Genomic DNA, 26,408 nt, shown 5'->3' on the forward strand with positions numbered 1-26,408 from the left:
GGGGGGGGGGCCAGAGTTGCAAAGGTTCAAAAATCTACTTTACGATGACTGTCCACTTAAAGTGGTACCTCAGATTTTATATTTGTAGCAATGTGGGAAATAATGTGTTATTTGGGGTTCAGTAAGCCATGGGGATATTCACATCTCACAAATGTAGGGCTATGTATACGAGAAATTATTCACCAAAAACAAAACGTTTTATGAATTTGACTGAAAATGACAACAGTGTGGAAGAATGACCCACCTCCATATTCATTTAAAAATAACCAAATTCCATTTCCCACATAGTCAGGGAGATCCATATTAAAGAGTATCCATTTAAAGTGCAAACATCTGAGATCCAAGCCAACGCACACATGCGGAAAAGCTAAAGCTCGCTATTATTAAGCTTGTTCCTTGTGAGCCTGTGATCTTCCGCGATCACCGGGAGACGGAGCGCTCCACGGAGTTCTCCTGGCTCTGCTGGAACGCCGCCTGCTTTTCCCGAAACTCATGGAGGAAGTTGTATTGCTGTGTGAAGAAAAATACAAAATGATTAAACAAATTCATTCAAATCGATCAGTTGAAGGGAAAACAAAGTGCTGACACATCAGGCTGCCCTTGAGCCAGAGCAGGGATTCGTCCTACGGACCATTTCCAAGCTGAAGACCTGGTGATCAGACAGTCGTGCCTCTGAAAAGATTCCCGTTCACACGGGACGTAACGTAGGAGTGGTGTGCATTGCGCCTCCACTTGTAATCCTTAGATGACGCCTCAGTCATGTGATCATACCATGTGTTATTGCTATACAGACTTAATAAATGGTAAATGGTCCTCATTTATATAGCGCTTTTATCCAAAGCGCTTTACAGTGTTGACTGACATTCACCCAGTCACACACTGACGGCGTCAGCCAACCACGCAGGGCGACAACCAGCTGATCAGGAGCAATTAGGGTGAGGCGTCTTGCTCAGGGAGATAAGATGAGATAAGGAGATAAGATGTGTTTCTGTGTCATGTCCTCTCTTACTAACATTAACTGCAGAATATACCGACAAAGCCCATGTGTCACAGCACCATACACTGCAGGTACACACGCTGTGGTTGGTCGGGGCCTCACCTTGACTGTCTGGATGGCTCCTCCCCCTCTCAGCTCCCGGAGGATCTCGATGGCTTTGTTTGCCGTCATGGTAACAGACAGCTGGAGCAGGAGACAGGCAGCAACTGGACAGGAAGTACCGACACAGGATTACAGGCACGCACACACACACACAATTGAAATGTCATTCAAATAAATATATTCTTACTTAATCCAGAGCGTCCCAACCCTCCATAACAGCTGAAAATAAGAAACACAGGAGTTAGCTTCTAGGTGTTTTGAGAGTGAGAAGCTCAGTCGGACCAGGAGACTAACAGGAGCTTGACGTAAACGTGGGTGACCACTAGAGCTGGAGTGGAAGACTAAATAGAAATCAACAGTAAAAACATAATTTTTAGAGTCTTAGTACTTAGTAGTTCAATTCCAATTCCCCTGACCCAAGCCCCCACACGGGCAAGAAAAATACTCCCTTAAGCAAGGAAGAAATCTTGGGAAGAACCGCAGAGTGGGGGATCCCTCATTCCAGGGATGGTCAGGAGTGCAATGGGTGCCACAATTGACATAGATAAATACAGGTAAGACATTAATATTGATGACAGGGTGCTGGCCAGTTAATCATGAAGAGAATCCAGGCATCCAGTCGCAGTCACCGCAACACGCTGGAACAGCTACTACTTGTACTACTAGTAAGACCCCTGCGATATCGATGGTATGCCTCGACCGTTCCGCTCCCCTACCAGCGTGTGTCTCCAGCAGAACCTGCTGTTCTTCAACACGTCGTCACACAAGGTCTTAACTACTGATGTATCCCGTACCATTTCGCGCCGATACCCGATACTGCATTTTAGGCAGTATCGTCTGAGGAATATTCCGATACCGTTATCAGTATGGGAACCTCTCTGGTGTGAACGTCTCCCACGCCCGTCAGACTCACTGGATCACGGTGCGGCGCTGGTCCTCCAGGCTGCTCTGGAGCTCCTCCAGGATCTGCCCGCACTGTCCCAGCTCGGGGGCGCCCCCGTCGGGGAAGGGCAGGTGGTGCACCCGGAAGCCCTGCTGCCGGTAGGCCTCCAGCAGGGAGGGCACCCGGTACATGTGCAGCTCGCCGCGGGTGCAGAACACGAACACGTCCTGCACGCCCTGGTTCTGCAGCTCGTCTGGGCGATGTGAGGGGGGGGGGGGGGGGGGGGGGGGGGGGAGGGAGTCAGACATGATCGCCATGGAGACAGATCAACAACAACAAACAACTGGCATGCTGTTTAAAAGGAGGCTGAACTGTTTGTGTCCATGTACTGCAGACGTACGGTGGGACAGTTTCAGCAAGTTCAGCCAGGATCTACTCCGGCTCCATCGTGAACATCGCTGAGCCTGGGGAAAATTACACTTTAACCGGGCTAAACTGCCAACCCTCAGGCACCTCCTCTCCTCATGACAGAGGGAAGGTCACAGAAAGATCCAACAAAGCTCTGTTCTATCTAATGCTATTCAGGTGAAGGCTTTGGAGTCAGGTTTTTGTGAACGTCACCGTTGCTTTGTCTGATGATCAAACTGCACATTGGCGGGAAAAACCGTCAACCAACGCTACGTGTTGTTAGACCAGTTTGAGGACGGAAGGGGGTTGGTTGTTACCTCCCTGGGAAAGGCTTTTCAGGGAAGGTGGAGAATGATGCAGTGGTTATGAGGGCCTCGGTTCTATCATGTGTATTTTGGTTATATCGCGTGAATATGTTTTTGGTTCTATGGTGTATATTTGTGGTGCTATGGCGTGCACTTCAGGTTCTATAGTGTGCATTTAATGGAACTTTGGCAGGAACTTAAGATTTGTTGTTGCGTTCATTAGAAGTGTGCGTGTTGATGGAAGAGCCCTCCATCACAACATCAGCTTACTGTCACCTGTACAAACCCTGCCCACCACGGTCACCTTACCAACATCTCTCTGGAGATTTCGTCGATTCTCTTTGAATTTACACCCTAGAGGGAGGAAAGCAAAACACATTGGTGTCAGACATCGGACTTGAACTAAAATGTATTCAATAGAGTTTACTATTTAATTATTATATAATATAATTACATAATATATATATTATATATAATACTTTACCAGGCAGTGCGCATATACCGAGGAACTGCGCTGATTCAACTACAGACAGCGGTAACCTTAGTGATGAAGAACAAGAATCAAGAATTAGCAGCACAACGTTTCTGTAGGGTGGGGGTGGCTAACAGTTAGCTTAACATGACAATCAATTTAATGGGACACACACACACACACACACACACACACACACACACACATTTACCAGGAGATGTGGAAAGGTGTCAACTGCTCTTCAGAGACCTCCTCTTCATCAGAAGAGTCGAACTCACTCGTCCTCATGACGTCAGTCCAACTTTAATTGTGACACAAATACGTAAAAAAAAAGGATCAGGATGAGGTAACGTAATTGTAAGTGTTTGACCATGATGGTGTCTGTCTGTCTGTGTGTGATCAAAACAACTAGAAGCATATAGCCTATCCATTTGGTCGAATAAATCGTATTTCACTGCATTTCCTCGAAATAACGCTCCAATAGTACGATAGGAGAGGATCCCCTCTGACACTGGCTAACTAAGATATCTGGATGAAGGTGTTTAGTTTACCTATCCGAGGCTAACCGCAGCCGACCGACACCCGACACCCGATACACACACACACACACCCACACACACACACACACACTGCCAAGCATGCTCCGGGGCTAAGCTAACGTCACCTTGCAATAGCACAACACACCGGGTCCAAGCCAAGCCAAAGCGCCCGGCCACCGATATGTCGACACGATGAACTAAATGTGTTGCATCGATCCGAAATAGTAGGATTTAAACATAAAATCGTTATTTCTCACCAGTCATTCGTTCGAGTCAGCAGATTTGACAGCTGGGAGTGCTTCGTTTTTAAAAAATCCTAGGGGGAAGCTCCCAGCCAATCACAGCGAGGCGCTGCTGTTGGCCACGCCCCCAGAGGTGCGCTCAAGGATAATGTCCGCAGAAATAACTTTGGCCCTTTTCCAAGAAGACCTCATCCAAACGTGCACGTGTGAACATCCCCCTAAAGATACTGGGTCATAAAAAAAAAATACTTAGAATATAATTGATTATGAGCGGGCAGATATTAATAAACAATAACAAGAAAAGTGTAAAACGTTTTCTATTTAGAATCTATTTCAAAGTGGGTAGGTGAATGCCCTCCTATATAAAGCCCATTTATTCACCCTCTGAACAGGAGTGATGCAGTAACGCACTGTCACGTCATCCTGGGGTTCATAGAGTCGGAGACGCACTGGGCGCGAGGACATCTACTCCGCTGGGACCGCGCGCACCACGCACTGTGTCCACGCGCGCCACCGCGCCCTGTGTCCACGCGCACCACGCTCTGCGTTCCTGCCGCCCCTCGCGCCGCAGACCCGTTTTAAACATGAGTGGAAAAGTTGTTTTCTTCCTCGAGCGGCGGATGGCGGGTCTGGGATTATGGCACGCGACGACGTCTCACGTCACTCAGGAACCGCTCCACTAAGGTGAGTCTATTTTAATCGTTATCTCTGTGTATTCTGCTCTCCTCCTCGAGATGCGTTGATACCTGCAGGCTATATGATGAGGCTAGCACATAAACACGACCTCTCAGATTTAGATTTAAGTTCAATAGCCTACTTCAAAGTGATCATCAAAGGTTTATAAAATCAGTTATTACTCCAGTAAGCCCGACTTCCATAGAGTGCACGAGGCATTATTATGATGGGACGTTATCCTCTTTATCAAACGTGGAGGCGGTAATATTCTGATAATACATATTATTATTATTATTATTATTATTATTATTATTATTATTATTATAATTGTTGTGTTTTTTGTATGTGTTTTTTCTTTTGCGGGGGCGGGGGTTATTTTTCCGTCTGTCCAGAGCTGTTGGCTCCTCGCGCCCTGACCTCCCGCGGGGCTGAGCTCCTTGGCTCGCGAGTGACTTCCGTTCTACTGGCAGGGGACACGCACTAGAGTGGGTCACTTTCTCTGAACAAGCACGCTGACATTACAACCTAACGAACGAACGAACGAACACACACACACACACACACACACACACACACACACACACACACACACGCAAACAGTTCAAGATACACAAGTATATATACACACTGGCTTGCACGCGCGAGGTGTGTGTGTGTGTGTGTGTGTGTGTGTGTGTGTGTGTGTGTGTGTGTGTGTGTGTGTGTGTGTGTGTGTGTGTGTGTGTGTGTTTGTACACACACGTTAAACCCTATGCTGGCATTATACACATTATTACGTCGCCTGTAATTATATATAATATAACAGCCGTTTGCAATGTTCTTACTTTAGTACTGGAACCGATATTTCTTATTCTATTTCATTATAACCCCTATATGTATACATACATACATCTTTTATTTTTCTATCTGTTATGTTATTGTTGTTTGAGACTAGTTAGCATGATGCCCATTAATGTCTGGTTTCACTAATGTCCAAATGAACACATGAACCTGGACAGATCCAGGAGTATGTGAACAGTAGGGTGTGTGTGACTTCTGTCGGAGAACAGAGAATGACTGCTCCTGTGTTGGACCTTTGTGTCCCTGACACCCGACCCCCCCCCCCCCTGCCTGGGAGGAGAGACTGGGTGAACTGGGTGAGCACAAACTGGTTCAGGGGCTTCCCAGCACAGAGCCCTGCTTCTCTGGTCTTTGTAATGTAAAATCCCTCATCACTTATACGCATACCATCGATAAGACAACTGGGAATCACTCAAAACACGACCGGTGCAGCACACACACCTGGTTCACGTGTGTGTGTGTCCGTGCGTGTCCATGTGTGTGTGTGTGTGTGTGTGTCCGTGCGTGTGTGTTGTTTGTGTTCCCGCTCTGTAGGTGATGAAGCCCCAGGAGGGAGAGCTGGTGGCGGAGATCTCCAAGGTACGCTAACTAGCATGCTAGCCTAGCGCTGGCTAATGAGCCGGCGTGGGGGTAGGGACACCTGACTCCAGACCTGTAGGGAAGGACTTGGTTCTTCATCGCTGTACAACAACAGCACACACAATGGGGGCCCTGTTTCAGAGTCCTAGGTTCTGCTTTTACAACGGGTAGTTGTTTTAAGTTTGGTGTAACACCAAACACCTGGTCACGGTGAGATCCATCAGAACTTCAAGGGGACATATTATACCGCCAGGTGTGAGTGTGATTAGCCGTTACAAGCAGTTTTGAAAATCTGCCTCTTCTGACACATCCCAAGTCGGCATGTCCGCCTAGATGTGTGCTGGATAGATCAGTCTACCAGACTACCCAGTGGACCATAGCAAACGTTGCTCATCTGTCCAGCACACGTCTAGGTGGACACGACCACTTGTGATGTCAGAAGAGGCAGATTTTCAAAGCTGCTTGTAATGGCTAATCACACTCAGACCTGGTGATATAATATGTCCCCTTTAAGTTGGAAAAACAGCTCTAAGGAAAATTGTGTGTATTAAGATTTTTTTAAATAATAATAATTTTAGAAGTGCTTAGAGATAATAGTGGTTGTGTCTCCTTTGTCTGGTTCTTTAAGTATTTATCTTAACTTTATATTTTATACTGTAAGGTCCTAAAACTCATCCACAAATACAATTATGTTATTATTACTATGATCAATGTTACTTCTACTATTATGATTATTGGGATTATTCTTCTGATCATTGGGATGATCCTGGTGATTATTCTTCTGATCATTGGGGTGATCCTGGTGACTATTCTTCTGATCATTGGGGTGATCCTGGTGATTATTCTTCTGATCATTGGTGTGATCCTGGTGACTATTCTTCTGATCATTGGGGTGATCCTGGTGACTATTCTTCTGATCATTGGGGTGATCCTGGTGATTATTCTTCTGATCATTGGGATGATCCTGGTGATTATTCTTCTGATCATTGGGATGATCCTGGTGATTATTCTTCTGATCATTGGGGTGATCCTGACCATGATGCCCATGACTCTGATGGTGACCTCCTAAGTGCTCTCCCCGCCCCAGCTCCAGCTCATGGTCTCGGAGCTGAAGAACGGCTTCTCCAGCGCCCTGCTGGAGCTCAGCCAGATCCAACATGGTGACTCGTACCTGCGGGAGGAGATGGAGGAGAACCGCCAGAGCTGCCAGAAGAAGGCGCGGCGCCTGGAGACCCTGGTGGAGACGCTAAGGGTGAGAAGGGCCTGCCAGGCCTGGCTCCTCCCAGCCCCTGGCTCCTGGCCCCTGGCTCTCCCACATCTAGAGGGACTCATGGAGGGGGGGTGGGACTGAGAATGGGTGGCATGTGGCTCAGGAGGTAGAGCGGGTGGGATGGTAACCGGAAGGTTGCTAGTTCAATCCCCGGCTCCTCCTAGCGTGAGAGTGTCGAGGCGTCCCTGAGCAAGACGCCTCACCCTGACTGATCCCGACGAGCTGGCTGTCGCCTTGCACGGTTGACTCCGCCGACGGTGTGTGAATGAATGTTTATGTGAATGTTAGGCAACATTGTGTTGTGAGTGGCCAGCCACTGGTTAGAAAAGCACCACATAGTACGTTGTTTTATAAACCACATTGATGGAGGATCTAAACACTGTTTTGTGTTTGTACCCACCAGGAGGAGCTGGGCTTGTTGCAGTGTCAGATCCTACAGCTGGATATCAACAACAGAATGAGGGCCCAGCAGGAAGACAGGGGCCCCACCACCACCACCACCCAGAAGGAGAGGTGCTCAGAGTTACATTAGTATCAGAAGCATCTTTAGATCTGCCTTTGTATGACTTAAGATAAACCGACATCCAACTGCTGGAACATAGGTCATCGAAATAAGTGTTTCAGATTGGTTGGGATTAAACTCAAGTGATGTCACCTCATACCACTTTGAACTGCAATACCCATGGCCCACCAGAAGGGGGTGCTGTGTGATTTTGACATTTGGTCACTCTTTAAATATATCGTTCATTAGAATAATGAAATAATGACGTAACCCTGTTGTTGACGATGGTTTGTTTGTCCCGACTGTGATTGGCCAGTGAGCCAGGGGAGGCGGCCAGGGGACGGACGCAGTGTGAGGGATGCTCTGGACAGGCGCCGCCCTCGTCTCCCTCCCCCAGAGGAAGACTCCTGCTCCACTCCTACCTGCAGGGCCTCCGGGCGGGCCTGAGCGGGGAGACAGGTGAGGCACGGCCGCGTGGTGAACCGTCCACCTCCATCTCACCTGTGGAGAACGTCCGGAGCTGAACTGGATCTGAACTGGATCTGAATCTGTATCTTAATCCCCGTGTGTGCAGACGCATGCTTCTAGATCTGAATCTGTTTTTTTTTTTTAATCAAATCTGTGTGTGTAAACACTGAGATCTGGATCTGAATCGGAATCTAACGTGTGTGTGTGTGTGTGTGTGTGTGTGTCTGTGTGTGTGTCTGTGTGTGTGTGTGTTTGTAATCACTGGAATATGGATCTTGAAAAAACTGTGTGTGTGTGTGTATGTGTATGTGTATGTGCGTGTGTGTGTGTGTGTGTGTGTGTAGACGCGCGCCAACAGGTGGTGATGCAGCTGCTCCACTCGGAGTGGGAGTACGTCTCCACCCTGAACCACCTCTACGACAAGTACAAGAACAGCCCTCAGATCAGCAGGGAGCCCTAGTGAGCACCACGCCCACTCTACATGTTCTAGATCTAGATCAATATATCTATAGTCTTCACCAAGGAGCCCTAGTGAGCACCACACCCACTCTACATGTTCTAGATCTAGATCTATATATCTATAGTCTTCACCAGGACCTACACCCACTCTACATGTTCTATATCTATAGTCTTCACTAGGGAGCCGTAGTGAGCACCACACCCACTCTACATGTTCTAGATCTATATGTAAATAGTCTTCCCCAGGGCGCCATAGTGAATAATAAAATAAAAGTAAAAAGGTCAGTCTTTGTATCATTACCGTATTCTCACTTGCGTTCTTCTTCTTCCTCTCCAGTCAGTCCTACCTGCAGTTTGTGGATCAGATGCTGCAGCGCCACCTTGTGTTCAGGAACACACTGCAGGAGCGCCTGTCGGCTGAGCACTGGAAGTCTTTAGTGGGAGACCTTCTGGTTCAGCTCATTGGCCACAACAACGTGAGTCATGGATGGTGACTTAAAGGGCCGCCCTCTTTCATTAGACCACCATGTGTTGACGAGCCAGTACAAGCCATTTCAATAATCCCATGTGGGCGTGTCCGCTCAGATGATTGGCGGTTAGCTCAACCTACCAACCTGCCCAGTGGGCTGTACCCACTGGTAGGCAGAGCTGTCCATCATAGCTGAGGATGGACCACATGTGATGTCACCATAAGGTAGATTTAGTAAGGGGTGCATTTGGTGAGGGGTACCAGGGGGGCAATAGGGGACATTTTGTTTGGTGGTAAAACAGGACCCCTTTAAACTGTCTCTGAGTGGCATGAGGGTGAAGGAGGACGTTGACCTCTCTGTGACCCCCAGACGGCCTTCATGGACGTGTACATCGGATACACCACCAGCCTGGCCCGCTTCCTGTCCCTGGAGCTGCACAGGGGAGACAGGACCCACAAGAAGACGGTAGGACGCACACGCACACACACGCACACACACACACACACACACACACACACACACACACACACACGCACACAGACATGCACACACACACACACACACACACACACACACACACACACACACACACACACACACACACACACACACACACACACACAAACACACAACCAAGTGCACACACACACAAACAGAGTCAAACACAACCACTTACACACACAGACACACACACAACCCCAAGTGCACAAACACACACACACACACACACACACACACACACACGGTGAGAGTCAGAGCAGGTACAGAACGAGGGAACAATGCACAGTTTGCTAAAGCTAATTCCGTCTTTGTTCGGCCTTGTTCGGCCTTGTTCCAGTCTGCACATTTCTTGTATAATCATCAAAAAAAAGAGAGAGTGAAACATGTTTAGGATCCAGTAGGTACCTCCAATAATGCTTATGCATACTATAAAAAAAACAACATACATATATATATATATATATATAATAAAAAATAAAAATAATAATAATGACATTTTAAGCATAAATAATATTTTAAGCATAATAAATAATAAAGATAATAATAATTCGATTTTAAGCATACTATAAAAAATATATATATTAAAAAGATAATTTCACGTTGATGGAAATCAACGAGAAATTATCTTTTTAATATATATATATATATATTTTTATAGTATGCTTAAAATATCACACGATGAAATATCGTTCCTTGAGAAGCGAGGGTCACTGACTCCACGCCCGCCCCTCAGAGAGATCAGACGGAGCGCGAGGAAGGGAAGCTGCTCTCCCTGCTGCTCGCACCTGTCTCCCGTATCCACGGTTACCTGGGACACATTCAGGTGAGTCACGGCTGCCCACAGCTCCGTTCCGTTCCGTTCCGGTCCAGCCCACCTCCTCCCTTTGGGAGCACTTCGACCAGATGGGCCTTTGGGAAATAAATGAACAGTTACACTGAATGTTGTAGAGGTTACATCTCAGTATAGTAAGTAACGTGTTTACAGATGTAAGGTCTGCGTGTTGGTTTTGGAGGGAACTCAACTGGGACCGATTTGACCTCCGCTGCATTGTCAGTCTTCCACCACTGGGGGCGCTGTTCCCGCGGTTCCAATTCATCTTTTTTTAATTCGTTCTTTCAAAGATGTTCCGTTTATTAAGAACTGAGCATTATTTTTCCGGATCTTACGTTACAAAGACGAAGTCAAACTCCGACAGTGTTTTTGTGGTGGTGATATTGGAGATCTTCTCCCTGTGGTTGGTGCTCCTCTGGAGCAGAACTTGCTGCAGTGGACCAGCCGGGACCACCCGGACTGCAGCCTCCTGCTGGGCTCCGAGAAGGTCCTGAGGGAGACGCTGGCCCGCTGCCACAGCATCCTGGAACAGGACGTCCAATGGGAGGAGGACGCGCCTCCGACCAATCAGAGGTCAGAGAGGGAGAGGGTTGAGAGAGTTAAGCCCCGGTCGCAAACACAGCACACAAACCCGATGGTCTGAAATCATCTGGGTTTTTACCGGAGATCAGCGAGTAGCGTTTTGTTCTCTGTTCAGATACTTCTTTAGCTTGTTTTACACATATATCTAATTCCGATTGTCTTAATTTAGCCACTGAATTTACACAGTGCACTTAACGTGTTCTCATGGTGCTGAACATATGTTGGGGTTTTTATGACAGCATATTTAATTGACTTTATTGTGCCATCGTGGCAGCGCGAAATGCTCTGGCGGCCCTCCCGCGTGCGTGTCATCTGCCAGTTGCTGTGCGCGGAGTCAGCAGTGCCAGGGCCCAGCGGGGCCAGCGGGGCCCCCGGCCAGAGACCGAGGCGGCACCGCCAACCAGAGGTAACTGTCGCCCCCTGCTGGCTGAACTCAGTACGGCGCTCCGCATGGGTTCAGACGTCAGCTATTCCAGACAATAAAACTAAGAAGAAAAAAAAGATGCTGTACGAAACAGAATGAGTAGCCTACTTAAAAAACCTAGAAACCTATAAACCTACTATTGTTTTGAGCATGATAGGCCTATATATATATATTTAGACATAATTGGATGTTCCACAGTAATAGGCCTAATATTAATAATCTACTCTCAGCGTTTTACTTATGAAGGGGTATATTTATTTTAGATACAAATATTTAACCCTAGAGAAATTCATGTTTGCATTTAGAATAAATTCAAACATACATTCAAACATTAAGCAGTATTCAGAAGTGTTTAATCCCCCTGAATCCAGAGCCCTGAATCCAGAGCCCTGAATCCAGAGATCTGGATTCAGGGCTCTGGCCCCTCCTCCCTGGTTCTCCTCTGAGCCTTTCGGAAGTGACCTCACCTGGGCTCCCTGGTTTCCATAGAGACGAGCAGGCGTCGACGCAACAGGCGCCGGGCGCCACCGTGCGGTGTCCCAGCATGCACCTGGAGTGCTGGTCCTGCAGCCCCGTGAGCCGGAAGCGGGACCGCCTGGGGGCGCAGGGGGGCCCCCCCTCCACCCGGGACCGCGGCATCACCAGCTGCTTGGCCCCCCCTCCTGCACTCCTCCTGCCCCCCCGGGCCCCCGGCGGCCTGCGGCCCCCCGACACCTCGCCCACCGTGTGGGAGACCAGCGACTCGGGCCAGGGGACGTCCAGCCAGCCCAGGGGCCGGGGGCCCGACGACGACGACGCCGCGACGGAGGACGGGGAGACGGACCAGGACGACACCTCTGCCTTCGACTACTCCTCCGTCACGTCGGGCAGCCCCGACGGCACGCTGCGCACGGGCCCCGGGGACAGCGTCACCGGGGGCGACGATGAGGAGGAGGAGGAGGGGGAGGAGGAGGAGGAGGAGTGGGAGGAGGAGGACAGCCAGGTGCCAGTGCTCCTCCGACCGGGCTGTCAGCGGAGGAGGAGGAGGAGGGAGGAGGAGGGCCGGGAGCGCACCGTGTGTCTGAGGTGGCAGATCCCCCGTCTCACCCCCCACCCGCCCGGCGGGGAGGCCGCGGGCGCGGGGCCGGGGCCGGGGGTGGGGGCGTGCACGGAGGGGCCCTGCCTGGTGGGGTCCTACGGCAAGCGGCTGGTGAGCATCAGGAAGGGCTCGCCGCCGCTGCACCCCAAGAGTGCCTTCAGGCCCATCTGGGACGACCCGTCCAAGCAGGTCCTGACACAGGTGAGACTCCGCCTCCTCTTCTTGGAAAGGGGGGGGGGGGGGGGGTGTAGGGGTGGGGGCGTGGGTGGAGGTCAGGTTTTGAAAATCTGCCTCTTCTGACATCACAAGTGGGCGTGTCCGCCTAGATGTGCGCTGGATAGATCGGTCTACCAGCCTTACCCGGTGGACTGTAGAAAACGTTGCTCATCTATCCGTCACACATCTAGGTGGACACGCCCACTTATAAAAAGTCACCTTTAATCACAGGTACAGTCTCAAAGGGCTTAACAGGCCATATATTTATGGCACCCACCTGACCCTAGCCCCCCCAGAGGGCTAGAAACACTCCCTTAATTAGCAAGGAAGAAATCTTGAAGAGGAAAGCAGAGTGGGGGATCCCTCCTCCCAGGGATGGTCAGGAGTGCAATGGGGGCCATAATTGACATACATGCACACATCTAAAGTTACTTGGAATAAACCTGTTAAATGACCCAAACTCAACACTTTTACTGCACATCCTGTTGATCTTTTTTTACATCGGTCCTGCCCCTTTTTTTTTTTTGAGACATGCCGATTCAAATATTACTAGATTTATAGTTAGCCGTTCCCAAGCCCAACTATCATAAAGCTGATGTTAAAAAGCGTTTTGTAACCTCCTCTTCCCCGTCTCCCAGGCCGACCCGGGTCCAGAGAGAGACCCTAGGCAGGTCTTCGTCCCCGTACCGGGTCCAGAGAGAGACCCCAGGCAGGTCTTCGTCCCCGTCCCGGGTCAAGCCCGCAACACCTTCCAGAAGTTCAGCCAGAAGAGAGAGGACATGAGGTGAGACCAGGGCCGGGTTCCAACAGTCTCCTCTGTAGCGATCCCACTCTCGCTCACTGCCTCAATCTCCAAATGTTTTCCTCAACTGCCATTACACCCACTGCTCCGGAGAAGATATAGTCGACAAGCATTAGGATTGAAAACACATTGCAACACACCCCTAGGTGTCTTAACCGAGGTGTCTTAACCGAAGCGGAAAGACACTTATTAACCCTGAATGTTAATGATCAGCCGAGGCCCAAAAAAGTTCCGGCCATGGGTTCAACTTCCTGTGTTTCAGTAGTGATCCACTTTGAAGATGTATTGTATCGAATCGTCATGAAGCCTCCGATTTACACCCCTACTTGGCACTTGGTTCTATGAACATCCGGCCTGTACAGACTTTTTTGCGATTTTTTTGTTTCTCTTTCTTCTGATAAATGTACTTATTGTGCGTCGCTTTGGATGAAAGCATCTGCTAACTGCCCTAAATGTAAATGTTAATGTACCTGCTCTGGAATGACTTCATCTGAAGAGATTCAAAGTCTTTGTGGTGTAACACGCTGGTGTAAACACGACTTCTCCTCCCAGGCAGGCGGGGGCGCTGCAGCAGCTGGGCAGCGGCCACGTTGGAGCCACCCTGGGCCGCGGCGGACTATGGGACGACAGCGAGGACAGCGAGGGCCCCTGCAGCACAGTCTAGGGGCCCACCAGGGAACCAACTTTCGAGTTAATTACGTTTGCATGCTGGGATGAGGGATTTATCTGCAAGTTTAATCCAGGTTACATTTGTTTACGTGCGGACAATAAAAACACTTTTTAAGACCAATGAGGATTCGAACCTTTTCCTTTGCACCTGAAAACGTTATTTTAACCCAAACCCTTCCATGTCACATTGTTCCTGACTATTCAAGGCCTTGACTTGAAATACGTGTTGAGACCATCTCAGATATGTTGGTCTTCTTGCAAACCGAGACCAACAATAGAACAAACTAACGTCTCCATGGAGAGTCACGACACTAAACACACCACCATAGTTTCTCGTCTGTCATGTTCAGTTTTAAAAAGCCGAATACCTTGTGTTTATACATGTCGTTTTTTTTTGTCAAAAGATGCTGATACAGCTATATGGAGGCGGGACTTTGTGTTGGGAGTCACACGGTATGAAATGAACACAGACATCAGTACAAAATAAGACTGGGCGGTTTATTCACCTCTTCAAGACCATTAATACAAAGCACAGTTAGAAGGCCACATACCGTCCAATCAACACACTGTTACAGTGCCACCGCGGGCTCCTGGCCAATCACAATGTTCCGTTATTCTGTTGGGGGTGGGGGGGGGGGGCAACGCAAAGAGAGAAAAGGCGGGTCTAAACTGAATCCGGAATGTTCCAGAGGGGGTGGGGGGGGGAGTGATGGGGGTTTTGACCAATTGGGAATATTCTGTTGTTTCAGTTAGGGGCAGGGCTGAAAAGGAAAGGGGAGTTTTGACCAATCAGGAATATTCCCCCTAAGAGGGGGCGGGACAAACTATCCACAAGAGCCAACTGCTGAACTAAACAGCCGCTCTCCGAGAAAGTCATGCTGAAGCACAGATGGGATATGACATCACTTTGGATCTCTACACCTGACCAATAGGGTGCCTAATGTCGTGGTGAGTTGGTTTTCTCACACAACCTGAGGTCATGTGACTGGTCACGTGACCAGCAGGCGGTACATTGGCCTTATTTGTTTTGGTCCATTTCCAAATTCACAAAACACTTCATTGATCCCGAAGGAAACCAATCAGTTTTTCGAATATTTTTCTTTTTACCTTTCTCCCGCCCTGATCCGAGAGTGTGAGTTAACGGTAGCGCAGGACCACAATGCATTGCGTGCACAAACATGACCCATGCCACCCGGTGGCTTTTTCAAACAGTACAGCCTAAAGTGCACAAAGTGTGTTCTCAGGACACGCCCCCCGCCCCCCCGCCCCCCACTCCAACAGACATATATTGCGTTCCTTGATACAATCCCCACCTCTTTAATGCGTTCTGTCGTGACCGAGCCTTTAACAAAATCAAAGAGACACAAAGAAGAGCAAGGCAGTTAGTCTGGTGTGTAAAGTAGTGGAGTAAAGCAAACGCTCTGTACATTTCCATTGCTTTAAAACAAAAAAAGAAAGAGCTAAAAAGGGGGAGCTGGGGGTCTTGGGGTCAGGGGTCACAGGGGGTTGGGGGTGGGGTCAAAGGTCATGGCTTATTCTCAGTGAATAGTCCCAGAGTGCGAGCTGGGTTTGGGGGGGGGGGCGGGGGGATTGTCTGTTAGGTTGTCACGGCGACCTGCGTGGGGCTGTTGTCGACGTTGTGCTGACGGTAGCGACATCAGACTGTTAGGCAAAGTCTGACGCCGCCACCGCCGCCGCGAGACGGGGAGACCGTCAACGAGAGAGAGAGAGAGACCGTCAACAAGAGAGAGAGAAACGTCACTTATACAAATCCTAATCGTTAGTGTATACATGTTATATATACACGCCCACACACACACACACACACACACGCGCACGCACACACCCGTACACACACACACACACACTGTATCCACAAACATGTACAATTCGTAGTGTATAGTTTTTGTTCTCAACATTACATAGGCAACTTTATTATTTATTCTTTTTTTTTTTGCTTTTTTTTTGCTTTTAGACACCTTTTGCTTGTTGTGTAAAATCCAAAGAGAAAGTAAAAAGGCACATCTGTTCAGGATGCAGGAGACACTGCAGTCTGTCCCAAATTAACAGAGAGAGAGAGAGAGAGAGCGAGAGACAGTGGGCGAGAGAGAGAGAGAGGGCGAGAGAGAGACAGCGGGCGAGAGAAAGAGAGAGAGGGCGAGAGAGACAGAGGGCGAGAGAGAGATACAGAGAGAGCTAGAGAGAGAGAGATGAAAGAGGGTGTGGATGTTCCTCATTTTCAGTTGCTTTTCTCTTGGTTTGTAGTTCCTTGAAGCCGCCACCGGAGGGCACTGTCCCTTTAGTCCCAGACTTTGGTTGGGAGACGAGAGAGGAGGCACGTTAGGGGGGGGGGGGGGGTCGTTGGGCTTTAGTTACATAGCAGTCAATTCATACCAACGAAGAAGAAGAGGAGGAGGAAGAGGGTGGTTGCCGCAGTAGCGCAGGGGGAGAAGGAGGAGGAGGAGGAGGAGGACCGACCACATGGTCCATTGGTAAGACCCAGGAAGGGGCTTCAAGAGTTTTAAGACATCACCTTGGCTTCTTGAGAGAGGAGACACACAGACACACAACGCGTCCAGCTCCACAGGGGCGTCTCCGGACAGCACTCCAGTCCAGCGCTGCGAGCGCTGCGAGCGCTCCCCCCCCCCCCCCCCCCCCCCCGCGCTGGCCCGGGGCGGTACTACACCCCCACCTGCACCACCTCCTCCTCCTCCTCCTCCTCCTCCTCTCCAGCAGAACCGACGGCTGCAGGGGGGGCGGGGGGAAAGTCACCTGACCCAAAACCCCCCCACCAAAAAAAACAAACAGCCTGATGTGCAAATGGCGTCCAGACTCTGGCCTCGTGTCTTCCTGCCGAGGGACCCCTGAGCCAGGGGTCAGAGGTCAGTGCTGTGGGGTTTTTATTTTCTTCTTAAAAAGGCAACGTGTTAGGGGAGAAGAGGGTGGCTATGGGCAGGCCTGTTTGAACGAACGAACGAACGCACGCACACGCGCGCACACACACACACACACACACACACACACACACAGCTAGAAAGAGAAAGCTAAAAAGACAGACGGACACACGGAAGGGGGGGGGGGGACAGGCGGAGAGAGAACCGGACAGACAGACAGACAGACGGAGACAGACAGGCCTGATGACTCCATCTCCCTCCTGTTCAGTCACAGTGCACAGTAGCGATAAAGGGGGGCGGGGAGTTCAGTGTTGCACCGGCCAATAGGATTACAGGTCTCTTTCTTTGCCCCCGATGATGTCATCTCTTTAAAAAACAAAACAAAAAGACACAAAACAACAAAAAAAAAAGAGAGCAAAATCCCTTTCCCCCCTGCATAAAATAAGACTTTGGCCATGTGTTGAGTTCGTAGAAAAACATTAACAGTAAAGGTGACGCGCTAGCCACTGCTAGCTCCACTGCTAGCTCCACTGCTAGCTCCACTGCTAGCTCCACTGCTAGCCCGGCGCGCTAACCCTTACAGCGGGAGCAGAGACGCGCTTCCAGAGTCTGAGCCGCCAACATGGCCGCCATCATGGCCACGCCCCCACGCTTTCCCCACCTCAGTGGAACGATCCAGAAGAGACCATGTGACTCCTCAAAGGGGGGAGGGGGGAGGGGGGGGGCTACGGAGGGCGCTCTCCACGGGAGAAGCGCAGAGGCTTGTTTCGTGCACACACACATACACACACACACACACACCCTTACACACAAACATACACACACGCACACATACACCCACACACACACACACGCACACGAAACAGCGTCTGGGGGGCCCCTGGTGGGGGGGCGTGGCTCATTGGCACTGAGGGTTTGAAATGTAGGCGGAGCTACGTAACCCCTGAGAGGCGGGGCTCTGGAGCCGACGGGAGTGGGAGGAGTCTGGCGTGGCGGGCGGGCGGAGGGAGGGAGGCGAGGGGGGGAAGGGGGAGTGGCAGCAGCTTTCTGTCGTTTATTCGCCAATCAACCACATGGGTCGACCGGTTCCGTTGATCCGACCAATCCGAGCGCGCTCTGCCCCCTGCGTCGCCCCTCCCCCCCCCCCCCCCCCCCCCCCCCCCCCCCACTCCCTCCCTCCTCTCGTCATCCCGGCTCCTCGTTAAAGAGTTTGTCCGAAAGGGTTAAAAAAAAAAAACGAAAAAAAAAAAAAATCAAGAAACAAAACAAAACAAAAAAAACGGAATCCGAAACGCGAAACTGCCGCGTCTCATTGGCTGCTGTCCGTGTTCTCCACCAACGAGAGCGCCTGGAAGGCGGGCTGCAGCAGCTCCCTCTTGTAAGTCTTTGGCGGGAGCTTGGGCAGCTGGGGGGAGGAGTTGTGGCGCGGGGGGACGGGCGGGGCCGACGCCATGGGGGGCGGCGGGCACAGGCTGTTGTGGCTGGCGCTGAGCGGGCAGCTCCGGCGGGGGACGCGCGGCGACGGCGTCCCCGGGGGGGTCCCGGGGGAGGTGGGCAGGCTGCCGAAGTCCCAGTGGAAGCGGCCCACGGGCGAGGGCTGCATGCTGGGCGGGTAGTTGATGAAGATCTCCGGGGGCCGGTGGGGCACCGGCGGGGGCGTGTCGGGCAGGGGGTCCCGGGGGGGCGGGGGCGGCGGGCTGGGCAGGGGCCCGTCGCCGGGGGGGCCGTTGTAGAGCGGGGCCCGCGGCTGGACCCGGGGCAGGGTGGGGGGCAGCCGGGGGGGGGATGGCGGGGGGGCAGTCGGAGAGGGGGCCCATCTGGGGACACACACACACACACACACACACACACACACACACACACACACACACACACACACACACACACACACACACACACACACACACACACACACACACACACACACACACACACACACACACAAATGAGTTAAAGTGGTCTCATTAACAATATCTACATTTTTATAAAAACAGGACAAACTTGGTTGGTTGACTTCTTCCCCTGAAAGAAACTGAATGAAACCAAGAGCTGATGGCTGCCCGGCTATGAGGCACACAGCTCCAAAATAAACAACGAGTCGGGACGCAGACCAGAGCAGAGGAAAATAGAGGAGAGAGGAGAGGAGGAGAGGAGAGAGGAGAGCAGAGGAGAATAGAGGAGAGGAGAGGGGAGGAGGAGAACAGAGTAGAGGAGGAGAGGAAAGAGGAGGAGAGGAGAGAGGAGAGCAGAGGAGAATAGAGGAGAGGAGAGGAGAGGGGAGGAGGAGAACAGAGTAGAGGAGAGGAGAGAGGAGAACAGAGTAGAGGAGAGGAGAGAGAAGGAGAGAGTAGAGCAGTGCAGAGGAGAGGAGAACAGAGTAGAGGAGAGAGGAGAACAGAGCCGTTAAATGCAACACTTTTCCCCGGGGAGTGCCACCGGCAGCGAGCGGGCGCAGTGCAGCACAGGACCACGGGTGGGAGCGGGGAGAGGGCTCACCTTGGCCTCGGACATGGCGTCCTTCCTGCGCGGGGGGAGGGGCGGGGGCTTGAGAGGCTCCTCCCCCAGGTGGTGCAGACTGCCGCAGGACACCGAGTGGTACTCTGCAGCGGAGAAACACAAACACCCCCCGATGTGACTCCCCACTGGCACACCCTGACGGTGACCCCTAGATGTAACACCCTGACTTTGACCCCTGGATGTGACACCCTGACTTTGACCCCTGGATGTGACACCCTGACTTTGACCCCTAGATGTGACACCCCGACTTTGACCCCTAGATGTGACACCCTGACTTTGACCCCTAGATGTGACACCCTGACTTTGACCCCTAGATGTGACACCCTGACTTTGACCCCTAGATGTGACACCCTGACTTTGACCCCTAGATGTGACACCCTGACTTTGACCCCTAGATGTGACACCCTGACTTTGACCCCTAGATGTGACACCCTGACTTTGACCCCTAGATGTGACACCCTGACTTTGACCCCTAGATGTGACACCCTGACTTTGACCCCTAGATGTGACACCCTGACTTTGACCCCTAGATGTGACACCCTGACTTTGACCCCTAGATGTGACACCCCGACGGTGACCCCTAGATGTGACACCCTGACTTTGACCCCTAGATGTGACACCCTGACGGTGACCCCCTGGAGCACAATTGGATGCAAGGGCCGGCAGATCTAAACGGTGGGAGGAGACCTCCACCCAGAAAACCAGGTGGAGGTCCCTCCCCCTACCAGACCCCGCCCACATATCCCCGGCCACTCAGGCGAGTCGTACTCACTTGAAGAAGGAAGGATGACGGTGGCGAATATGGAGTTACCTGTAGGAGTCAACAGACAAGACACAGAGGGAAGCTGTAAAGGAGGTCACTGACGCCGCAAATTAAGAGGACTTATGAAGAATACCTCAACATTCATATCTAAGTCAGGTCATTTCTTATTTTTCTGGGGGGCAGGGGTTGGAGGTCAAGGGTCAGGGGTCAGAGGTCAGAGGCTGGAGGGTCAAGGGTCGGGAGGTTAGGGGCTGGAGGTCAGGGGTCAGAGGTCACATGCTGTAGGGTCAGAGGCTGGAGGGTCCTAGAGGGGTCCGAGGTCAGTGGTCCGAGCTCTCACAGGGGGCCGAGGACGGTCAGGGGTCAGGAGGTCAGGAGGTCAGGAGGGGCCCCAACCCACCGTAGGAGCTGCCGAGGTCGGGCTCGGCGAAGACGGAGCTGAGGTCGGAGGAGGCGGACTGCGGCGGCGTGGGCGTGTTGGGCGAGGTGGGCACGGAGGCGGACGCCGGCGTCTCCAGCTCCGTCTCGGCGATGCTGCGGAAGGTGATCTTGTGGGGTGGCTCCCGCTCCAGGGCCACGGGGTGCCCCTTGGGGGTGCACGACGTGGAGGTGCGGACCGGCCGGATCCCCGGGGACTTGAGGGTGTACAGGGTCTTCCTGGGCTGCAGGGGGTGGGGGGAGAGGGGGGGAGAGAGGGGGGAGATGAGACGGGAGGCTGGAGGAATCTAACGACTTCCTGACCTTACCAGGACCGGATGTTAAACCAAGTAGAGCTGTTCCGATAAAAAAAATGTCATGATTCCGATTCCTGAAATTGAGTATGGGCCGATACCGAGTATATACCGATACAGCATCTAGCGTTGCACCTACTAATAGCACTTGTTCTTATTGAAGGGTTCTCTTACAGTGACAGCAATTCATAGTCGGCTCACTTACCGTCGAAAAAACCTTTTCTTTCGGAACTCGATCATTTACATTTATAATCTATAATTAGAATAATAAATTTGTATTCTTCTGAAATGTTTTATCGTTTTCCTGGGAAAGTGGAGCCGTGCATATGTGTGTGATTCAGCACGGTCATACTGCATCCACTGTGAATTCCACTGAGCAATTATATGGAAAAGGGAAGGAAGCTTCTGTGTGTGAATGACCAAAGGCCCATGATGGGCGAGACACAAAGCCAGGGAGAGGATTCCGGCGGAGCGGCTTACAAAGCGAGGAGGCTGCCTGCAGTTCCGGGGCTCGATCTCCTGGGACTTGTTGAACAGGTAGTCGGAGAAGTCCTTCTCGCTCATGTTGCCCATGGGGTTCAGGTTCTCAAAGAACCTCTGGGGGAGAGAGGAAGAGAGACCGCAGCAGGTTAGAGTCCAGTCCAGGAGAGTGGAAATCCACTCCAGGATTTAGCTTCTTTTTTTTCTCTTCCTTTTCTAAAATAAAATATTTTCTTTATCTTCCTTTTCTGTTGCTTTTTTGTATAGGCATGGTTTAAAAGAAGTATTTAAGGTACGGGACACGAGCTACACAGCACATCCTGTGGACATCTTTGAGCGAGATGCCTGACCCCTACCTACTCAATGTGTGTCAACTACTTAATGTGTTAGGGTTATAGGAGAAGAAACCGCTATAGAAGTGTAGCATCATGCCTTTAAGGCCACGACCAGACTATGGTCAGGCCTCCATTTTAGATGCAATGCTCTAGTCCACACCGGAAGATTCTCTGTTATTGACAACAGGAAGCAAGGGTACGGACAAGGATTTAACATTTTTTCAATTCCTGAAGGTACTGCGAGTCACTGGATAAAAGCACCTGCTATATGACTAAATCCTTTTTATTATTAATTAGCAGATTGAATCATCTGCTCAACGTAAAAATAGAAATAGAAATGCAGCTAAATGCCGTCAAATAAAACTTTAAACCACAGCGTCAACAATGAATAAAGTCACGACAGAAAAGGTCTGCCCTGCGGCCAAACGACTGCGGGGCAGCCGCGGTGCACCCTGGGAGGAGGAGGGGGTCGGAGGGTCGTACCCGGACGTCGTGCTCCACCTTCAGGCAGTAGGGCTGGTTCTGGTACTGCTGGATCTCCCCCGTGATCTCCGCCACTTTCCGCCGCTTGCTGAAGTTGATCAGCTCCTTGGCGTGGCGCTTCAGGTGGTCCGGGTTGCCCTCCTCCGTCTTCAGGATGTTGGTCAGGTAGATGCCTGGTCGCCGTGACGACGGGATGAGGAGGAGCAGGATGATGATGATGATGAGGAGAAGCAGGATGATGATGAGGAGGTGGGGGAGCAAGAGGGGGTGGGGAGGAGGAGGGAGAAGAAGAGGTGGAGGTAAGGTCAGTTGAACTATCCAGTGAAATGTGTGAGGTCAGTCCAGGAGAACATCTGGTGAGGCTGACCCCTCCTGATCTGGGGAGGTGGACCCCCCCCCTCCTGATCTGGGGAGGTGGACCCCCCCCCTCCTGATCTGGTGAGGTGGACCCCCCCCCCCCGACCTTGGCTGGCGGTTCTTACCAAAGAAAGGCACGCAGGGCGGGTTAATGGACTTGAGCTTGGCCAGGTACTTCTTGAAGTGGTCCTGGCTCAGCTCCACCGCCTCCTCCAGGATCTTTTTCTTCCTCTCCGGGACCGCCTGCAACGCAGCACACACACACACGTCTGTTAGGAATCCTGAAACCTGGGACGGCCCCCCCATCCCCCAGGAGTGTGTGTGTTCTCTGTGTGTGAGTGTGTGTGTTCTCTGTGTGTTCTGTGTGTTCATGTGGGTGTGTGTGTGTTCTGTGTGTGTGCGTTCTCCGTGTGCAAGTGTGTGTGTTCGTTCTCTGTGTGCGCGTGTGGGTGCATGTGTGTGCGTGTGTGTTCTCTTTGTTAAGAGTGTGTTCTGTGTGTGTGTGTTCTCAATTTGCGAGTGTGTTCTCTGTGTAAGCATGTGTGTTACGGTGTGTGTACCTCGAAGGTGTGGTCCAGGCGGTACACGGGGACAGAGTTGATGGCGCTGACCACCTCCAGGACGCCGTTGAAGTTGTTGAGCTCCTGGAAGACCTGCAGCACCTCGATGACCCGCGTGAACACTGCCACGCGCTCATCCAGGTTCTCCGCCTCCACGATGCACCTGGACACACACACACACACACACACACACACACACACACACACACACACACACACACACACACACACACACACACACACACACACACACACACACACACACACACACACACACACACACACACACACACAACAAGAAGAGCGAACAAGATAAGTAAACCTTCTTGATACAGTTCAAAACTTAAAAAAAAAGATATATATATTTATTTTTAACATAAACAATAAGGACACTAATATGCATGAGAGGGGTGAGACTAGACTTCCAACTTAAACGATTGCTTGTTATGCTACCATATGTTAGGTTAGACTATCTTGGACTGTACCATCCCCCTGGGACCAGAGGGGATGGTACTGTACCATCACCCTGGGACCAGAGGGGGTGGTACAGTACCATCCCCCTGGGACCAGAGGGGGTCTGGACTGTACCATCCCCCTGGGACCAGAGGGGATGGTACAGTACCATCCCCCTGGGACCAGAGGGGGTCCGGACTGTACCATCACCCTGGGGACCAGAGGGGGTCCGGACTGTACCAGGACTGTACCATCACCCTGGGACCAGAGGGGGTCTGGACTGTACCATCACCCTGGGGACCAGAGGGGATCTGGACTGTACCATCACCCTGGGGACCAGAGGGGTGCAGCGGGGGACTCACTTCTCGAACCACAGCGTGAGGTTGGTGGTGTGGCGGATCATGCGGAGGAGGTTGGGGGAGTTCTTCTCCTTGTCCTCCTTGGTCCACACGCTGCCCACCAGCTCTGAGGGCCTCACCGCCCTGAGGAGGAGGAGGAGGAGGAGGAGGAGGAGGAGGAGGAAGAAGGAGGAAGAAGTTATTGAGCATGTGTCACTTCTCTCCAAAGTGTCAAATATACATTTCATATGCTTACAATATATTTCTGAATAAAATAATATTCGTCATTACCTGAACAATAAAGAATACTAATTAAAAAGGTGTTTTGACCAATGCCCCAGATGTCCTGACCCCTAGCCCAGCTGTTTCCTGACCCCTAGCCCAGGTGTTTCCTGACCCCTAGCCCAGGTGTGTTTCCTGACCCCTAGCCCAGGTGTTTCCTGACCCCTAGCCCAGGTGTGTTTCCTGACCCCTAGCCCAGGTGTGTTTCCTGACCCCTAGCCCAGGTGTGTTTCCTGACCCCTAGCCCAGGTGTTTCCTGACCCCTAGCCCAGGTGTGTTTCCTGACCCCTAGCCCAGGTGTTTCCTGACCCCTAGCCCAGGTGTGTTTCCTGACCCCTAGCCCAGGTGTGTTTCCTGCAGCCCGCTCACCTGTAGAGCTCGGACTCCAGCAGGGTGAGCTGACGGGCGATCTCGATGGGGTGAAGGGTCATGAGGTCAAAGGTGTCCAGCTGCCCCGCCCGGCTGATGTGCCACTCGATGGGCGGGGGCGGGCTCTCGAAGGTGATGTTGTGGCTGACGCCGTTGGCCTGCGTCTGCAGCTTCCTCTTGATGATCTTGTTGATGGACTCCACCCACTTCCTCATCGACTTGCCTGGGGAGGTCGCCGACGGTGGCGAGAAGTTAGTCTGGTGGTTGCGGTCCGGGGTTCGATTCCCCCGTGTCCCACGGCCTATAAGTGGCCCTCCCTGAGCTAGACGCCCCCTGGCCCATAGCTGATGGTCATGACATGTTGCATTGGATAAATGGATCTGCTAAATGACTAACAACGGTAAATTGTTATCTTTGTTTTACAGGACCACTAGGGTAGCCTGCAGAATGAATAATCCCATTTGTGAAGTATAATGTGATTTAAGATTTAGGACTTATATTTTCTACATTAAAGACAAATTCATTCGTTTCGTAAGAGAACAAATCAAAGACATGGGGACCCTTTTACATCATTTCTGATCTGGTAGTTGGGAATGCATTAGCCTTATGCTTTGCTCGTGGGCACTCGGGCAGTGTGGTTTTAGGAGTGTGAAGGGAGCCGACCTCTCAGTTGTATTTTGCTGGTGATGTATTCCTCTAGTCTGCTCCTCAGCTCCGGGTCGTTCTCAAAGTCGTAGAAGTGATGCTCCACCCACTGACGGAACACATTCAGCACCCTGCAGAGAGAGATGGAGACGCCGTCTTTAAACACACACACACTGAACACGAGCAACACACTCGCTGGACCTCAACAGCTTCTGGGGGCCGAGAACACACTGCTTGGGTCTTAAGACGTAGTGGGGACCTGGCAAAGAGAGGCCATCTTTAAACACTGAGAACACACGGCTTGGTTCTTAGGACTTCATGGTGACCCTGCAAGGAGAACTCCTCTTTGAACATCTACAACACACACACCACGGACCTTGTTTGTTCTTTGGGACCAACGAAAAAGACATAAAGCTTAAGTCCACACTCCCTAGATAAATGTTAAATGAAACTTTAAGAAACTGTTTTTAGAGGGCAATAAACTAAGCTTGCGTTTTCCCCCACACGTTACATCGCTGTGTGCTGCAGCTGAAACGTACAGGACCCAGTCTTCAGCGGTGTTCAAAATGTGTATTAAAATGTAATCCAGTTTGTTAAATCAGTAGTGACTTTAAGCCGCTAGGAATTAGGACTTCAATTGCAGCTGAAACGTGCGAGGACCCGAATGTGTTCAACATGAACACTAGAGCCACAGCCTGGACCACCGGTGACCCACGTGTCACTTCCAGGTTCTAGAGTTTCAGAACGTGGAGAGGATCAGCCTATTCAACCCGACCAAATACTGACACCTCTGCTTGTGGGAGAGTCCTGGTGTGACTGTGTTCCTAACCGCGGAGGACGTGCTGAGCTGGCGTTTAGGGAGGAGCGCTGTGTCACTCTCCGTCCG

General features: G+C 51.3%; 3 protein-coding genes across 4 annotated transcripts in view; 1 reads left to right on the forward strand and 2 right to left on the reverse strand.

Moving 5' to 3' along the window:
* Positions 1-175: 175 nt before the first annotated feature.
* On the reverse strand, positions 176-4,034 carry cdkn3 (cyclin dependent kinase inhibitor 3). 2 transcript variants are annotated; one of them, XM_084481968.1, is made up of 8 exons: positions 3,964-4,034; positions 3,379-3,468; positions 3,180-3,235; positions 3,005-3,049; positions 2,013-2,235; positions 1,287-1,318; positions 1,100-1,203; positions 176-510 (listed from the first exon to the last, which is right to left on the reverse strand). In XM_084481968.1, exons 2-8 carry the CDS (start codon positions 3,453-3,455, stop codon positions 421-423), a joined length of 627 nt encoding a protein of 208 aa, XP_084338094.1. In that variant the 5' UTR covers positions 3,456-3,468; positions 3,964-4,034; the 3' UTR covers positions 176-420. The 2 variants fall into 2 exon arrangements, with proteins under 2 accessions (XP_084338094.1, XP_084338095.1); XM_084481969.1 differs by lacking the exon at positions 3,964-4,034 and adding an exon at positions 3,719-3,760.
* A 1,966-nt stretch (positions 4,035-6,000) lies between these two features.
* Positions 6,001-14,310, forward strand: LOC311362312 (uncharacterized protein; the record flags this gene model as incomplete). Its single annotated transcript, XM_084482135.1, has 13 exons — positions 6,001-6,042; positions 7,130-7,294; positions 7,716-7,825; positions 8,131-8,273; positions 8,627-8,741; positions 9,079-9,217; positions 9,581-9,676; positions 10,446-10,535; positions 10,969-11,117; positions 11,446-11,532; positions 12,040-12,829; positions 13,483-13,628; positions 14,199-14,310. 13 exons carry the CDS (start codon positions 6,001-6,003, stop codon positions 14,308-14,310), a joined length of 2,184 nt encoding a protein of 727 aa, XP_084338261.1.
* Positions 14,311-18,487: 4,177 nt separating this feature from the next.
* sos2 (son of sevenless homolog 2) overlaps positions 18,488-26,408 on the reverse strand; it is a 32,470-nt gene continuing 24,549 nt past the window's right edge. Inside the window, 12 exon segments of the mRNA XM_084482611.1 lie at positions 18,488-18,992; positions 18,994-19,026; positions 19,706-19,809; positions 20,499-20,537; positions 20,890-21,151; positions 21,701-21,817; positions 22,519-22,691; positions 23,001-23,118; positions 23,436-23,598; positions 24,251-24,370; positions 24,878-25,100; positions 25,541-25,653. Coding sequence (XP_084338737.1) covers positions 18,519-18,992; positions 18,994-19,026; positions 19,706-19,809; positions 20,499-20,537; positions 20,890-21,151; positions 21,701-21,817; positions 22,519-22,691; positions 23,001-23,118; positions 23,436-23,598; positions 24,251-24,370; positions 24,878-25,100; positions 25,541-25,653 — 1,939 coding nt within the window. The 3' untranslated portion in view covers positions 18,488-18,518.

This window comes from Micromesistius poutassou, assembly GCF_964030765.1.
Source record: "Micromesistius poutassou genome assembly, chromosome: 17".
Classification (NCBI taxonomy): Eukaryota; Metazoa; Chordata; class Actinopteri; order Gadiformes; family Gadidae; genus Micromesistius; species Micromesistius poutassou.